This window comes from Ambystoma mexicanum, chromosome 2q (assembly GCF_040938575.1).
Source record: "Ambystoma mexicanum isolate Mex_15411 chromosome 2q, UKY_AmexF1_1, whole genome shotgun sequence".
Classification (NCBI taxonomy): domain Eukaryota; kingdom Metazoa; phylum Chordata; class Amphibia; order Caudata; family Ambystomatidae; genus Ambystoma; species Ambystoma mexicanum.
This window is the reverse complement of record NC_090924.1, coordinates 740,165,073-740,183,330: the sequence shown is the minus strand read 5'-3', so window position 1 is coordinate 740,183,330 and position 18,258 is coordinate 740,165,073. Positions and strand designations below refer to the sequence as shown.

At 44.5% G+C, this 18,258-nt stretch overlaps 1 protein-coding gene across 4 annotated transcripts in view; it reads left to right on the top strand.

Moving 5' to 3' along the window:
• Positions 1-280: 280 nt before the first annotated feature.
• LMBR1 (limb development membrane protein 1) overlaps positions 281-18,258 on the top strand; it is a 1,168,513-nt gene continuing 1,150,535 nt past the window's right edge. For all 4 annotated transcript variants that reach the window (XR_011303315.1, XM_069647966.1, XM_069647967.1 and 1 more), the window contains exon 1: positions 281-482. Coding sequence is in view for 3 of the 4 variants with exons in the window: in XM_069647966.1 (XP_069504067.1) it covers positions 420-482 (63 nt within the window). In the remaining variant the exon portion in view is untranslated. The remainder of the gene's footprint in view (positions 483-18,258) is intronic.

Genomic DNA, 18,258 nt, shown 5'->3' with positions numbered 1-18,258 from the left:
GTTTTAAAATAGTTTTAAGAAAAACGAAGTAGAAAATATCCTGAATTCTAATAATGTTTAAATCATGTCAATATTTTTCCGATAATTATCAGATTTCTTCGAAGGTACCTTAGTTATTTCTGTTGGTAAACCGCATTCTTACTTTAATTACCTCTCTATATATAAAGTGCTGTTCAGAAAAATTAAATACTTTTCAATGTCAAGATGGCCGCAATGTTTGCATTGAACGCTTTTGCACGCTTGTCCGTCATTTATTTTATATATCAAGACGAGGTGTCTGAGTGGCCAGTCCTGGGGAAGAGAGTGTTTCGTTTGTTATTATTTTCAATGTGGTGACTCTTGACAGGCCACGCCCTCCCAGGCTTTGGTGGTTGTAAAAGGTGATGGTGGAAAGCAGCTGGTTGGCAGTAATATGAAGGATGGAAGAGGACGAAGTCACCATCAGGGAGCAGAACTTCCACAGCCAAGTGAGGGAATACATCGTAAGTAAGAACACCAGAAGCATGGGAAGATCGGAAAGACCGATTACCTGCAAACCTACAAAAGAAAGCAGTAACTTGCATTTTAATAGCGTGTGCTGTATCTGACTGGTTAGCGGCAGTTTATCTGCTTTAGCAAAAACGCTTGCGGTTGAGCTGGTGGGTGAGCTGTGTGCGCTTGGTTCAGCAACATCCATGGGTTGAATACAAGTATCCTGGGTGTTCTTAGTCAGCACCTTAAGGGTAACAGCAACCTAAATCATTAGACTCCAGGTTTGATTAGCAGGTGCTCTGGGTAGCTGCCTGCTCTGACGGTTAAGGTCCTTTATAAGTTCTCCGTTGTGTATCTGTATTGTTGTATACTTCTGTAAAGCGCTCAGGTGCTTCTCGGAGCTATGTCCACTCCCGCTCAATAAATACCACAATAAGAATCCTGTTGGATGGGGGCATCACAGCAAAAGACAGCGTAGCACACCATTGGCAAAAGCATAGTTCGATGTGGGGGGATTTGAATAAGTGGGACACGCACCACTGGGATAACCCGCAGCAGCATGCACATTTGCAAAGTTAATTATCATAGTATCCGACCCTTTTTCCTCATGCAGGAAAGTGCGTTATCGTAAACGTGCAGCTTTAAATAGGCTGGTCATTTTCCGTCTCAAACCTGACTGGAAATCAGATAATTGTGCAATGCAGATCATTGTGCAATGGGTGTGCATTTGATGCTGGCTATCCCTCATCCCATGTTGTTAAGAAATTCGATTTGGTTGGATGAACTGAAGTAACAACTGTGTTCTGCGGTAGTGAGAGGAGTGGAGGGATTAATGTGCGCAGTGCATTAAATTCAGGTGGCTTTGACATAGTTGTGCCAAAATAGCACTGCTCCTGAGCCTAGGTCTGGTGTTCATGCAGCTGACCCATGAGGGCAGAGGAAAATTGAGCTTGTAGGCTATGTTTCATCTGTCTGTGCCGTGCATTTGCTCTGGCTTTCCTGCATATGTTTGGTCACTAGAAGGTGGTGAAAGATATGTGCAATGGTGCCGCACCTGCGGAGGGGCCATTGTTATCAAAATGCAATAACCCCTGAATCCTTTGTTTTGGAAACCCCAGGCTGTATACATCGTGTGCCTCCACTTGGAGTAGGAAGGGCTATTGCCAAAAAATAGTGCAAGCTCGTAGCTGCAGCCAGTGGAGTGTACAGTTGGCCAAAAAAATAACAGTGGTGTACACTTACAATTTTAGTTTGACATGTAGTTAGGTTCACGTGTACCTTGTTAGCCAAGGGTAAAATAGAATGATGATCCAAAAGAAGTCAACACATTAATTAGGCTAGAATCTCTCCACTTCCTCGGGCAGAGGTGGAATTAAACATTAGAAAATGTGAATTATTATAATTATAATTTTCTTTTTTTTTTTTAAGGTTTCATTCCATCTCTGCCCGAGGAAGTGGAGACATTACACAAAAGCTCGCAAAATAAATGACTTTGTTAGCCTAATTAATGGATTGACTTGTTATCTTTTTTTATTTTGTTTAGATGTCTTCATTGAGCAAATAGAGACAATTGCATATGTGGTGATTATTGTATGGCATTGTTCCTTCAAGGCATTTTTATACTAACACACAGAACTTCAAACAGGTAGGTAAGGATCGAAGATCGGGAGGTAAGGGAAAGTAACACAAACGTCCATACATAGAACCAGCTTAGGCACTGGATATGGAATAGTCACGTGACAGCGTCTCATAGTGGGCTACAAATAGTTGACGTAGAGCTTGCATCTAAACCTGGGTGCGGGCAAGTGTGGGGTAGGAGACTAACTTTATTACAAGTAAATGTTCAGCGCTGTGATTGATTTGGAGGCTCAGGGAGGTTTATCATATGATGGGTGAAACGCACTGTGGACGAGAGATTTCCAGGCTACAAAGGTATCCGCGAGGTCACCCTCATATGAATGTAGTGCCATATCCCATGCTCTTGTCTCTGCTTCACACGAGGTTTCAAGGTCTTTCAGTCACTGTTTAAACTGGGGGCCGCTCGAGGATTTCCAGGACATGCCGATTCTCCTCTTTGCAAGTATACATGCTAAGTCTATAAGTTTAATTACGTGTCTTTATTTGCTCTGTCTAGAGTATGTTCCCAACATGCATTCCATCTGGGACCAGCCATGTCTGGCTACCCCAGCTGCCTTACAGGTCTGTTTGATACGGCGCAAAAAAGATTGCACTTTTACACATTTCCAAAACTTGTATTAAGTTTGCGTCGTCCTGTTGGCACCAGGGGCATGTAGGCAGTGTGTTCTTGGTTAATCTGGCGACTCTGCTGGGGGTCATGTAAGTGCGGTGAAGTATATTGATCTGTAAGAGCCTGAACCTAGCGTTGCAGGGTACGTTTTTAGGGAAACAAGCACCCGTTCCCACTTCTTGTCACAGATGATAGTACCCATATCGGTGTCCCATCTTTATTTCAAACCAGTGTTTCTACTGCTAGAGTTCTCTAGTAGGTAACTATATAGCCTAGCCACCAGTCTCCAGACATCCTCCAACATGTAAACCAGGGCTAGGAATGTTGATTCCATTGGTTTTTTGGCCACTTGCTCCACCTACGACTCTCCACCCTTTTTACCTTAGTATACCTGAGTTATTGTCCTTGTCCAGTGGCCTTCTTTTCCCTTTTTGCTCCTTATGAACACTCAATGGGGGTTCAGTGTAATGCAGTAGCCCGCCAATAGCGGAGCGCAATGCGGCTTACCCATGTTCTGGTGTAGCTCCTCCAACGGGGATGTATTTGCTGTCCTTGCACCACGCAATCATGTGCAGCGTTTGCCGAACCCTTGGCAGGCAGCCCTCAGAGGAGCGTGCTGAATGCGTAGACCCCGATACTGGTTGTCCTCGAGCAGACTCCTTTACATATGCTTTTGGTGTGGCCCAGATTTATGCAGCAATAGTCAGTAGCAGCCCATTAACCACCTGGTGCAGGGCGGTTTACTCGGTGGGTGGGACCGCTCCTTATCCTCAGTCCGATGCGGCTTTGCCGGGGGAGATGGATTCAAACATCAGCACACCATGTAATCATGCGCCACATCCACCGGGTGTGCAGTGTTTTAGTAGGCAGCCCATCAGTTGTGCGCAGGGTCAGACTGGGACAAGAAATAGACCCGGACACCCAAAAAAAAGTGGCCCACCCCTCGCCTCACGACAGTTGACCTCTGATGACCTCACCAGAAGTGATGTCATTTGACCCCACCCTAAAGTGACATCCCGGGAAGTGATGAAACGTGACCTTTCACCCCTTGACAAAACAGGAAGTGGCATTGTTCCCAAGTACACTACGAAAAATATAGTTGATTTCACTAATGTGATCTACATTTCATACAAGAATGGATCACCATATGTATCATTAATATCTGTGTGTAGATCCATATTGTCAAATTACTGTGCATGCAAGCAGACATCCAGGGCCAAATGATAATGTTATTGTATAGCACTTACGCTTAAGCTCTTCTCTTTTTTTTTTTTAGTTTTTTTTTTTTTTACTAGAACAAATATGCATACAATATCACCCAACCTGTGTTGGTACTCCATTTATAGACCTAAGAAGGATGAAAGGCTCAGGTGGCCTTGCTGGGATTCGAACCTGCAGATCACCCACACATCGCAGCAGCGAGCGCTCAACCCACTGGGCTATCATATTGGCTATAGTAAAATGAGCAATTATTCTGTAGTGGAGACCATTATTAAATCGGTAACTGAATCTAACAGCAGACCAGTTGCAGGTCTGCTGTAAAATTGGCCACATGTCAAGCCTGCATGCATCTACGTTCAGGGTTCAGAGGTTGGCAAACTAGGGAAAGCAGCGCACTCGGAGGACATCCCATACTCTGAGCACTCGTTACCTCATACATGCAAACAAACATCCTTAACAGCATGCCAGGGAGATGGGAAAGATGCACATTACAACAAAGCATTCATTGTGGCACAATGAAGTCAATGGCCACTTGATGTGCTATCGTCAAATATGTCTACACTGTACAGAAGCTTTTAGGCACAAAGATTTTGTCAAGTGACCGAGGACACAGAGATGGAATGTCTTGTGATGATTGGAACAGACAACGACAGAAAAAAAAATGCTATTACTGCAACTTGTGAAAGGCAAAATACATAGTCCGAAATGGATGCTTATTCTACTCTAAAATTGGTCGTTTATCGCTAATACATATTTATCACTAATACAACAGCACAGCCACTCCAGGGGGCATCGTGCCCCCTGGAGTGGCGGCATGGTGACAGCCGCCGGCCCGGCCCTCAACTTTGCATGCTGCAGCAGCATGTGAATAATGCATGTATCGTAATTTATGATGCATGCAAATCAATCATCAAAGCAAGGTAACATGTGTTACCTTGCTTTGATGAATCATGCCGTTGCATGTGTTTTTTTAAATTTATTTATATATATTTTTTTCAAACCAGCCCCCACTCCCCAGTGACGATTTCGGCCCTTCCACAGGTCGAGAGGCTGAGGGGCCAATCCGACTTTGGTTGTGCGGGCTGGGCGTATGGCACTGATTGACTTGAGGGCAGGTTACAACAGTTGGTGCATTACGTTCGTGTCGGCTAACTCGCCTTCTTTCATTCAGCTTCAGGGAGTCGCCATCGGCGGATTTCTCTGCCGTGCCAGCTCCGATTCAAGTCTGGTGAAGGGTAGGTGAGTGAAGTTAGGTTCCCCCGTTCAGAATTGTTGAAATAACGCGGTTTCAGCAGCTATTAATAACCGCATGAAGGATCACACCAGGATCTCAGTGGAAACTCTGGGCAACTACGTCCTTCCAGCATGGGCTCAGGCCACGCCCTCCCACCCCCCGTACTCGTTCTCTTCTTTTGGATCATATTATATAAGAGGGGCACACTCTAGTTCCCTGCACATTTAACCTACTCAGCCACTGTTCTCCTACCAGTTTCTGTGCTCTTTCCATCATCAGGGAGGCAGTCTTAGCTTGCAGCTCACAGCACCAGGATTTGTGTGAAATGCGTCGCATCTTGTGGCTTTTCCTGTGCCTGCAGGATTTCTTTAACAAATGCTAGTCTAGAACTCCAATACCGGTGGTTCTTGTGCCTCATTCTACGATGCTGTTTGCGATCCTGGGGCTTCACGTGCCGTTTGGTTTGTTTGATATTATATATATGTATATGTATAGATCAATTTTCTTTTTTGTGTGTTTTGGTTTTAAACCGTTCACATATTTTATATCACAAATTACATCTTAGATGTGTGACATAATATAGGAGTCCTTAAGTGTATGTGTCATTAAATGTAACATTCCCAAAAATCTGCAGCAATTGATCAAGCAGTATAGTTTAAAGTTAAAACTTATTTCCAAAATTCATCAGTCAATAAGGTAACCACATCATATGCAAAATCTTGCATACACAGAGTCTGTAAATGAGGACATTCAGCGAACAAGAGTTTCTTACTTCGAGGTGTCGAGACAAAATCTACAAGATCGTAGATCCCTTGGAACCTTTTGTATGGCACCAATGATATCGCGGTTTGAAAACAAATTTCCCCATAAAAATGCATGCATGCATTTTTTTGTATTTTTTATTTATTTTTATTTTTTTCATTCAGGAATTCATTAAATATTCAAGACTTTCTCTTCTATGATCAGATGTTTTGTAAGTTCGGAATGAAAAACCAATGTTCTAGTATATAACAAATCAGTAGTCCCCATTTTTTGACGTTTGGTGAGCTCGGGTGTGCCTTGGTGTGGAGTGATTTTTCCTGTCTCTTGGCATGTGCGTGGCATAGCAATCAAACCATTAATTTTGAGCATGTCAATGCCAGCGCCAGTATGCTAAAATTAGACCTCTCTTCAGAAGTGAAAGATTCACAGCCTCCGGCATTGAAAGCCTATATGCTCACAAAATGGAAGGCGCAAACTTGCTTTTCGCAACAGCGTTCTCCCCCTCAAAATACTCCACCAACCTTTTGTGCGGTATCTATCCTCCAAGGGGCACTTCGTCAGCAACCCCTCTTAGGGCACACTTCTGCAACAATTTGAATCCATAGAGAGGCCCCACCCCATTTCCAATCCCAACAGGTACTTTAAAGCTTGCTATGACAATCCCAATCGCCTCTCCGCAGCCCGGTGTAAGGAACTCATGGTGGCAACAATAGACAGACAAAAGTGATCACAGTTCAAGGGTGGTAATTAACCTGTATAGCGAGGTTGGAAAAACGCCTAATCTAAACCTACATCTAAGATGGGAGCAAGCTACGACCATCAAATAATAAGGCAGTCCTAGTGGCATCTTGATAATACTAAAAAAAAAATATATTACCACTCCTTACAACTAAATACAAAAAGAGTCTTGGATAGGGTTCACAAGAAAGAAAGAAGTGTTCCGAAATGATAAGTCAGGATGTTATAGCCAGGGGTCTCCCTTCCCCATGTTTTGAGCACGGGACAAGGCGGGACTCTTGAGCACAGTTCTCTGGCTTTTTCCAGCACAAGGCTACAGTTCTGTTTCTCCGGTATCTGGATCTTCGGTGGTTGTTTCTTTTCTACAGAAAGTCTCTTGCCTCCGAGGATCTGATGTGTTGAAATTAACAAAACAAATGTTCCTCTTCCGTATATCTGTTGGGTGATGGCTTTCACCCCTGGGTCCCCCTCTTCTGAGCTCAGATCCTTCTTGACTATTAGCCTCCTTCCATTGGGTTCACTACAGCTTGTATTCACCTGTTGCAGTCACAAGTCTTAATGTCTTTTTAAACAATCCACTGTGGACATTCCTCCATCGGGTACAGTCTTGTCAACACAATATTCATTGGGGCATCATGCCACTACCCAGTTCTGCAGGCATTCCTCAGACGGTTTCACTTTTGCCAGTCACACAGTTCCTTCTACTTTATCACGATCCAGGATTTTACCCTTAGCTTTCCAATTACTTGCTGGTCAAAGACTTTCGACTGTTTTACTTGACCCCTGTATGACCACTTTGACCATTTTCTTGCAGCTCCTCCTCTTCTAAGGCCTTCTGGTATCAGTTTAAAAAATAAGGGGGTTCAGCCAGAGTCTTTCGAGTGAGCACCTGCGTGTAACCGGACCCCTCTGCAGCTGGTTTTCCCCTGCAGTGTTAACAGTTCTTTGATTTTCCCTTAATTTGCCATTTGCAACATCGTTCGGTTTCTTATCGGTTCTCCCTGCGACTGGCTGTGATGAACTGCTTGGCTTTTCTTGTCTCTGGAGTCAAGGACGGTACCACGGTAGCAAGCGTCTCTCTCTACTTTATCAGCGGAGGAGGACTCTGTGCACCGTTGACATCTGCTACAGCACACGTCGGCTCTCATTTGCGGTTTTATGATTCCTTCTACAGAGGCTTTGCGGGTCTGGATCGAAAAGGACAAGGCTGCTTCTTTCCTTGTCTCCCCTTCGGTTCTCACTGCTTTTCTCCTCCTGTTGAACTCCCGTCCTGGATTAGCTCTCTCGTTGTGCGGTCTGCCTTCCTCCTAGTGTGCTCTTGTGCTCCACCTTTTATCCCTGTGGGGAAGGGAAAGGGCCCTTGTTTAGGGACATGCCAGGTAAATGGCTCCGGTGTTAGTCTGTTGTCTTTCTTGGTGTAAGAAAGTGTTTGTGTTGGAAAAGGGCTGGGGGGGTAGAGTTTCCGATCATCCTACTTGGTAGGATGGGGAAAAGGTATCATAAGAAGGAGGATACTGTGTCCCACCCCCATCCAGGTGATCATCCCGCACTGGTCCACCCCCAGGAGCTGGATCAAATCACGATGGCCGTATCCTGGACCCCTGTATGACAGAGCACTGGGGACTAGTCGGGGAGCCACATTCAGGTGTCTCACACCAGGCTGTGATACCGTATTTTAAAATTTTTATTTTTTTATTTTTTAATCCGGCGTGCCCCGCTCAGTCATGGGAAGTCTTCTGTGCTCAGTCAGCCACCAAAAGATAATCCACTTGCTACAACGGGGGCTGGGAGCCCCACACTAGCTGGCCTTAACTACAGTGCATGTCCATCACCCAGCAGAGAGGCACCTTCAGCACACCACACTGCCAACTGTTTCAGCTATATTGCGAGAGGTGCGCTCACCATGTAAGTGGGGGGGCGCCGCCTCCGCATCACATTATGTCCAACCAGCTTCCCCTTTGCTGCGTTGCTCCCAGTAGGAATATTGCAAAAGACGTAGAGACCCCCGCGGGATAGGGACGTTGCTTGAGCAGGGTAAATTCTATGGCATCGGGATCGGAGAGCTATACAGCCCCACCTTTTGACGTTTCTCCTCACTTCGAGGCAGCTTCTCTCGGCTCCTGGTGCACCTATGGCCCTATTGATTAAAGCTGCAGATTTCAGAATGCAGTTAAAATGTGCCAACAATGCGATCACAGGCAGGCCATCCCCCTGATAATTCTTTGCTACCTTGGGATGGAGCTCACACACCTCTTCACAGTGTGACAGCCATCTTTGAATCCCTCAGTTGTACTTTAAGTTCATTTTTGTCTCGACCTTAATTCTACAGTCCAGAACCAAGTAGAGTAAACCAGTGGTGCTATGCAGTCTGGTACAAGTAATGCAGACACTGACAAATATTTTAAGGCCCACAAAACCGATGCAAAATTGCACTCTCTCTATCCCTTACTTGGTAAACCTCTGATATTAAAGAGGGAGATGTGCAATACAAAGAAGCATGTGACTCCCTGAAAATGAATCCCAGCGGCCTCAGAGTGCAAATAATCAATCATATCTAAAAGCGTAGGCCGCTGTATACGCTGGTGCTAGAGTTGTCGAATGCTTCCTTTTAATCTACCCTGCCTCGTGCACTGATATTTGTACCACCCATTGGTTTCATTTATGTTTTCTTAGTCTTTTGGATCAGGCAGATTCATGATGCGTTGCCAAACGCTTACTAATGTTGGGCAAGACCACCATTTTACTATATGTACCATGACAATACACAGTACTTTGGAGCCGGACACCAGCAGCTGATGTGCATTATCGCAGGAATTAAACATTGGATATTAAGGGTTGCCATACCGAGGCATAAATTAGTTTTGAAAAATTGATTAGCAGAGTTTGCTAATACATTTTTTTTTATTGATTAGCAAACAAACCCATTTGATTAGCAATGTTGTACTGATATTTTTAATGTCACCAGAAGTTATTTATACCCAAGACACACAATGAGAAACAATACAGCAGTTTTGTGTGCTGCTGAATTAAGACATAAATGAGATGAGTCAGGCTTTGCAGACTCTTTAAAATCCACTAGACCAGCAGGTTGAGTTATTTGGTTTATCCACTCCATTCATGGCAACAGATAACAACAAATTTAAATACTTTCTGTAAAATGGTGCGTGTCACCAAAAAAACCCTTTTATTTAGCACACTGCTGCCAGCCATGGACAATGAAACCTTTATTTGATATTTACTCCAAACAAAGTAAACGTTAAATACAAGTTTCAAACGTTCCCTTAAAATGGTACTCGCCCCCTCCTATAAAATCTTCTTTACTATGCGAGTGGGCGAAAAGACTTTTCGAGCCATAGATGAGTGTCTGTAAAATGTTAGCTGCATGAATGGACACACGTAGATATGATAAAAAGGCTCTGAAAACAGTTTTGCCACCTCTCTCCCTGGGCTAATATACAAGGTAATCATAGTGCAAAGCAAACCGGTTAACTATAGTGTATGGTAGTGAAGTAGATCTGTAGATGTACAGACTGAATGGAAGTATTGATCACTACTTTGTGTAAAAGTCTGTGTATTCACTATGTAAGAAACTAGGCAGAGTGGATGGCGTAGTAGGCAGAGAACTGGGCAAACCAGGTGGAATATTGTACTTTGCGGCCATCACCCTTTCAGGGTAACTGGCATAAAGCAACAGGGTGATAAGCTAGAATGTCAAGGAGTATGGGATCAGCTCCTGGGTTAAGCACCAGTTGCATGATGTATGCAACTAGCAGATTACAGAATTAGGTTTGCCATCAAAAGCTTTTGCTGCGTGATCATGTACATTTTCAAAACTGTTTTCTCTGCAATATGATTCATCTTCTCAAACAAAATGAAATGTAGTTGACACTAAAGCATGGAGACAATTAAGTTATTACTAATGCATAGTACAATGCTGCTACTGTAACACTGAACATTTTAGGAATGGAATTGCATGACTCACTTAAAAAAAAAAGTTAACACAACTGTTTTTTGCCAGGGAGTATATAGTTGGCTCAATAAAACTATCATCCCAATTATTTCTAGTCTACAATTATTTGAGTGCAGGAGACATTACTGCTGCACTCTACATTATCGAGGAAGCACAGTGAGTGTTGCCTTTTTTCGGTAATAAAGCGCCCCCCTAAGCTCTCCTTGCCATTTCTCGACCTGCACCAGCTGCCCTGATTGGGTCTTGGCCCGTGTTGTCCAGCTAGGGTCTAGCAACCTGTGTGTGCCAGCGGCTCCTCACTTTAGCATCGAGGAAGTGTGGTGAGTGTTGCCTTTTTTAAGCCCTGTTTTTGTTAAGGCCTGTTTTCGTTAATAAAGCTGCTCCCCAGGCCCCCGAAGCTCCCCTTGCCGTCTCTCCCCCAACCCCACACCCTCTGCCTGCTTCCCTTGCCTCCCGACCCGCCCCCCTTGCCCTGATTGGGTCTTGGCCCGTGTTGTCCAGGGTCTAGCGACCAGTCTGTGCACTGGCTCCTCTCTTTAGCATCGAGGAAGCGTGTGAGTGTTGCCTATATTTAAAAAAAAAAAAAAATGTTAAAGGCCTTTTTTCGTTAGTACATTTGTTTTAAATGTAGCTGTGTTTAGTACAACACCCACCTGACCTGTTAGGCGTAGGACTCTCTCCCACTATACCGGACTCTCAAATCTTGCAGTGTTTAATTATTGTAATCTCTTGGTCACCCGTGTCTCAAACATAGCTGTGTTTGGTACAACACCCATTTGACCTGTTGGGCTTGGGCCTCTCTCCCACTATACAGGACAATCCAATATAGCAGTGCCCTACTTCAAATTGCATTGTTGATCGTAGGCCTCTGTCGCACCCTACAGGACGCTCATATGTGACTGACCAACTCTCACCAGAGAGCATTTCTGTAGAGTGAGACAAATCACTGGCTGATTACTGTGGAATGATACTGGAGTGATTAGGGGATACTGGAGTGATTAGGGGCTCATGCCTCATAAGATGACACAGTGATTCTTCGTTACACCCATGAGGACAATTCTGTAGTTAGTAGCTAACCTTCTTAGCCCCACATAGCTTGCTCACCGTAGTGAACCTCGTCCAAGGAAAGGGACATTAAGGACAGCCACTGATAACACCTAACAATATAACCCTAACTACCTCCCCTACCTCACGCAAGACAGCGACTAAAATAGCCGGCAACACCAGCTGACAACACCGACTACAGACAGAACCCAAACTTGTAGCAAACAATTCTCTATACGCAGTAATGCATCACAAGACAGTGAGACCGGAGCAAAATCAACTCGGCATAAAAATAAAGACCAAAACAATTCTCAAGCTCAAAATGCTGCGCAAACGACCTATACCGAGGGAAAGGAAAAGAAAGAACAAACACACCAGAACAGCAACAAAGCCTCAGAACTGCAGAACCCACTCCCACAGACGTGAACAAAAACCAAACCAACGCTGAGAGAAGACACAAATTCCTCTACTTAACTCCATAGTCGCAAACAACCGGTCACCAGAATGAACCAACCCAATGCTAGAATCAGCAACAGCAGACAACCACACACAACCACGCAGAAGGACGGACAACACTAGAAACAACAAAAACATGATCGACGCAATAGCACCTTACATCACCAAAACAAGAGGAACTTCCACTCGACACCCACAATTCTTGGAAGAAGAAACTGATGGAAAAAAAAAACAAGACAGAAGGTTGAAGAACCTTTCGACGACAGACGCATCTGTGCCAACTCCTCAACTAAAGATCGACCAGAAAGGCAACCTCAACACTGATCAGAAGACGACCCCAACAATAAAGCCCAAGCAAAACTACACCTTCAAAATCTACTGCAAACTAATAAACGCAAGATCCATGCCAAAACACTCAACGGAGATCTTTGACCTACTCGATGACAGCGGCATTGACATCCTATTCATCACAGAAAACTTGGCTGGACGACAACTACAAAATCATACTGCCTCCCAACCAACTTCAAATGGCTTCAAGTAAACCGGAAAAATCAAAAAGGAGGAGGCATTGCAATAGCATTCACAGGACACCTAAAAATAAAAACAGACGAACCTCTCAACATCAACTGTGAAACCATGGTCATACACCTATCAGCAAACCCAAAAACGAACATCACATTATCCTGGAGTACAGACCACCAATATACGATGCAACCTTCGTTGATTTTTTTTTTTTTGTAGAAGCCATCTCCAACATAGCCATCAAGCACAAACATCTAATCGTCCTAGGGGACTTCAACATCTGGTTTGAAGAAAGTCATGCCAACTCCCAAAACTCAATGATTTAACAGCTTACAACCATGAAACTATGAAAGCTAGTGAAAGGGGCAACCCACTCGGCAGGACACACCCTCGATACAATCTTCACCAAGGAAAAACGTATCACCACGGCACCACTGATACAAATACTGTGGAGTGAGAGTGACCATCTCATCATCCCATTTGTGATTAGAATACCAACTCAAGTCTGCATCCAACCCCCCCCCCCCCCAAACTTGCAACCACCACGAAAAAAAACTGGAAAAGCATCAAAGCAAGCAACCTATTCGAACAACTGGAGATGACCAAACCCTCAACTATAGAGCTGACTGAACTAGACTGGAAAGTGAAGCTACAACAATCGATTGCTGATCCAATTGATAAGATCTCCCCGGAAAAACCATTCACCCCATTTAAAAAATAATAAAAAAAGAGCAATGGCAAAATGACTCACCCCACTACTAAACACCATGAAAAAGAACAACAAGAAGATGGAACTGGAATGGAGGAAAGAATACAACCCAGACAAAAAAATACTGTACCAGAAACAAATCTGCGCATACAAGAAGGAAAGGCGAAAAGAAGGAATTATGACGACAGAGGTGGGAGGCCTCCATGTCGGGAGGCCACCAACTCGCAATGAAATATTTAACATTAAAGAAATGAGAAACCCACCAGGCTGTGACAACACCCCAACCCCCTCAGAGAAACATAGCAACGACCTGGCAGACCACTTCAAGAACAAAATCAACGTCCTCCGACAAATCATACAAAATAGACCAACCAACCACACCATTCAACCAACCGGACCTAACACAGAGCCACAGCACAAACTCCAAAACTTTCTTGAAATATCAGCAGAGGCATTTGTCTTGTTGGTAAAACACAGCAAGAAAGCAGGATCACCCATGGATCCCTGCCCGCCTGACAGCTACAAATCAATCCTCGCACAAGGAACGCCATCAGAATATTACAGAAACCTCCTAAATCTTTCACTAGCAACAGGAACCTTACCAAGAGCCTTCAAATCGGCATATATCAAACCACTTTTAAAAAACACAAGTGGCGACGTAGAAGACCTCTCCCCTGTACAGGCCGATTTCAAACATTCCCTACCCAGCAAAACTCCTTGAAACCTACGTATACAAATGAACCCAAGAACATGTAGAAAAACACCACCTGCTAGACCAAGCACAAGTCGGTTTCAGACCCGCAAGAGAAACGGAAACAGCACTACTATCCATCTGGGACGACCTAAAAACGAACGCGGACTCCAACGCAACCTCAGCCCTGATTTTGCTCGAACTCTCTGCAGCCTTCGACACAGTCGGCCATGACACCCTAACCAAAAGTCTAGAAGACCTAGGCATAACGGACATGGCACTGCTCAGGATTAAATCATTCCTAGCAGACAGAACAGAAACCGTATGGATAAAACCCTTCAAATCCACTGCACAAGTTAATGACTGTGGAGTACCACAAGGGTCCTCACTATCACCACTGTACTTCAACATCTACCAGACTCCAGTAATCAGAATCTTCAAAAAATACAACATTACATGCTACAACTATGCAGATGACGCTCAAATCATCTACAAAATCGATGACACTCAAGCCGATCACTCAACCCTAATCGAGTGTCTAAAAGAGGTCTTTAACTGGGTGAACGCTAACAACGTGAAAATCGACCCAGGAAAGACAGAAATCATGATTATATCCAAAAACCAAGAGAACAACGCCTACATTCCATGGCCAACGGAAATGGGAACTGCACCAACACCATCTAAGGTAGTAAAAAATCTGGGAGTCCTGATGGACAGCACCCTAACCTTAGAACCACAAATAAATGCAATCATCAAGAAATGCTTCTTCCTCCTCCACACGGCATGAAGAATCCTACCTTTCCTCTCCACCCACAAAACACTCACAATCGTCGCCCTCATCATGTCAAGAATCGACTATGCAAACAGCCTCTATCTCGGGATACCAGAATACCTCCTGAAGAAACTACAACGGATCCAAAATACTGCAGCCAGACGGCTCCTCAAACTATCCAGAAGAGACCACATCACTCCAGCCCTAAAAACACAGCACTGGCTCCCAGTCAAACATCGCATCACCTTCAAAACAATGTGCATCACACAGGGCAATCGGCGGTCAAGGAGCTGAATTCCTACAAAAGAAAATAACAATCTACAAGCCAACAAGACTCCTCAGATCAAGCAACGAAATCCGCCTGGAACAAAATCCATACCTTAAACTTGGGTTCCTCCTTCTTCTACTTAGCTGCAAAAACCTGGAACAACACCCCGAAAGAAATAAGAAACACCAAAAACCACCTACAATTCAGAAAAATACTCAAAACCTGGCTCTTCAACACCACAGATTCAAACTGAAAAACCGAAACAAACGAACGGGAAACACAAAGAAAAGGATGACTAAATTCAGGATGACACTGACAACACCCAGAACCAACCAGAGAAACTCTTACTACAACAAGAGAGACAATGCTAAGTCGAATAGGACACAAGCGACACCCACGAGGACAGAAATCATTATCCCTAGCCACCTCCAGCCACCAACCTCACCCTCCCCGTAATTGCTGCCAGGTATCCTACTTGTATAGAGTTGTGTGAATGTTAGCACTTGCCACACTTTAAGTGGCATTGGCATGGGCATTGACCGTATGGATTCGTGAATGAAGACTGGTGCCACCCCGGGATGTAATTGCAAGCATTGGCATGTGCCACGTTTCAAAGAGGCTGGGAGCAATATCCTGCATAAACAACTCGATAAGATGATGAATGCCAACCACCCGCCTAAAAAGGATGGAGTAGCCTCGGCTAGTCAATGCTGCGCACTGAGTTGATTGGGAATGTTCTCTGGGCCATACAGACAAGGGTCACGTAGGTGGCCGAGTGCGAATTTGGGCAGGGTTATGAATGTGAGTGGATGCCTGGTGTGAAAGGGACTGTGAGTATCGGATGGCCCAGATCAGGGCAGAGACGCAGAGATGCTCCGGCCCCCAACCTGGAGAGAATAGGGAAATTCAGTGCCTCCATTCCTGACAGCAACGCCAATTAACCACTCCACTACCAATTTCACCCTTCTGCATACACCTCCCAAACTCTAACCAAAACAAACCACACATGAACTTGCACAACAGCACACAACGACTACTGACCGTAAAACACCCCAAACCCAGCCAACAGACCCACCGGGCTGAGGCCGCCAACAGCACATCACTGCTCTCTTGCACTTATCCAGTTTATTCCTACTAACTCACCCCCCCCCCCTTTCCCTTTTTTGTCAGAGCTGCCAGAGCGCCAGGGGACCACTCCGGTGGTGATAGTGCGCGGTACAAATATCCTTTAACATTAACATTATTCCCTTTTGAACTTGCAGTGAACAGAGAAAGGAGGGTGGAGAGACCCCTGAGGGCAAGAGAGAGATGCAGGGCGAGCTGTTCTTTCATTGAACAGGGCAAATATATAGTTGGATTTGCTACACAAGTGTCAATTGAATTAGCGAACCTAAAGAATTGCATAGTAAATTGCTATGTGATCCTGCTTATTTTATGCCTTGAATACAGCTTATTTTATGTCTTGCATACAGTGAGCCATTTATTGGTCTGCTGTGCATTCTGGTACTACAGCAATATACTACTACACACTGCTAATTAGTGGCACTGTATAGTCTGGAACTACTGCAGCCACGCGATCCTTATGTCCATTTTGTCCAGTTGGAAAAAAGGCTTAGTCTGTGCTGCTTAATTGCTCACAGTGCATTGATCTCTTTTCTAGCATTCATAGTTCTTCTGAGTATTGTCTTGTAAAGGGAGGAGCAGGAGGCCCATGATGCACTTCCAAGAGCTGAAATATTTGGTGAGGGAGCCATTCTTAAGTGCATGGGTACACCACCATTTTAATTCAAGTATCGTGGGCTTGCTAATTACTGTGGAGTCATGCACAAGCAATTTCTTTACAGAAGAGCTCTATGCCAGGCTTTAATGTACAGTGTTGTGCGTTAGGGCTACAACATTGGATGTACAAGGTTGCAGTAATGTAGGCTAAGTGGTGGCGCTTTGCAATATGGCACTATACCACAAGTCAAATTAACAAGGGGTGTCCTGGGAGTCCCTCTGCCAGACATTAGTCCTGGTTACGAGAGACTTACCCAGAGTCTTTAGCTCACTATCTTTCACAGAGAAGAAATATCCCAAACATATCAGTCTTTGTCCTGCCCTGGGGCAGTCCAGCACCGAAATGCTAGGCAATTATCCTCTGAACAAGAGTACCAACAGCATCCCCAGACACGTGTTTCGGTCTGGTTGGACCTCATCAGTAGGGAGGAGCTGTGCCTCTCTAAGAATAGTGAGCAAGGGGTCCACGTCTGGATTCCCCTAGTAACTTAGGGTGAGACCCAAAGTTACTTGAATATGCAAATTAACAAGGGGTGTCCTGGGAGTCCCTCTGCCTCTGCCAGACATTAGTCCTGGTTACGAGAGACTTACCCAGAGTCTTTATACCACAAGTCTACAGCAGTCGAGTAATACACATGTTTAATAGAGGACGAGTGCAGCCAAACTAAACGTTTGCCTCGGCTCACTTTGACACAGTGAAAGAATGGGTTGTGAATATGTGCTTCCTTATTTGTTACAGCTCTTTCACCCACCTGATTGCAGTTTTTAATTGACCAGTTCGAGAATGTATGTCCTCTTTGTGCTGCTGTATAAAATGGATTTGCAAAGCACACGCACATGTCCTTGCACACACAATTCCCTTTATTTTGGTTACTATTATCACATCTGTCAGGTGTTAGTGTTTCTACAATGGTTACAAAACACATACTTGTGTTCTACAACTCAGAAGTCGACTCCTTGAAGACTTTCAAGCATAGGCAACACAAATTGTGGGGGGTGAAGGAGACGAGCTCGAACCAGGAGATTTTCTACAGGTACATCCCATCTTAACCCAAACCAAATTGCAGTATTTGTGTGTGCCTTCAAGGCATAGGTGTATAACCATACCTGGTGGAGGGGGGGGGGGCTGGGCAGGGGGGAGGTGTGTGCAAAGGATGGCAGTATTAGACTTGCTCTCTGAATTGCCATGTATCCACATGATGTAATGACAATTTGTTTCCTGCTGCCATTTATTTTCTAGGACATCATTACACATGTAACTATATATTAACACTATCCTCGCCAAAGTAGAACACGAGGAGCATGTGGTTGAGTTACAGGGAGAGGTCTAACAGCTCCGTTTGAAGACCGAAACCTAAATTGTGGGCAGGTCC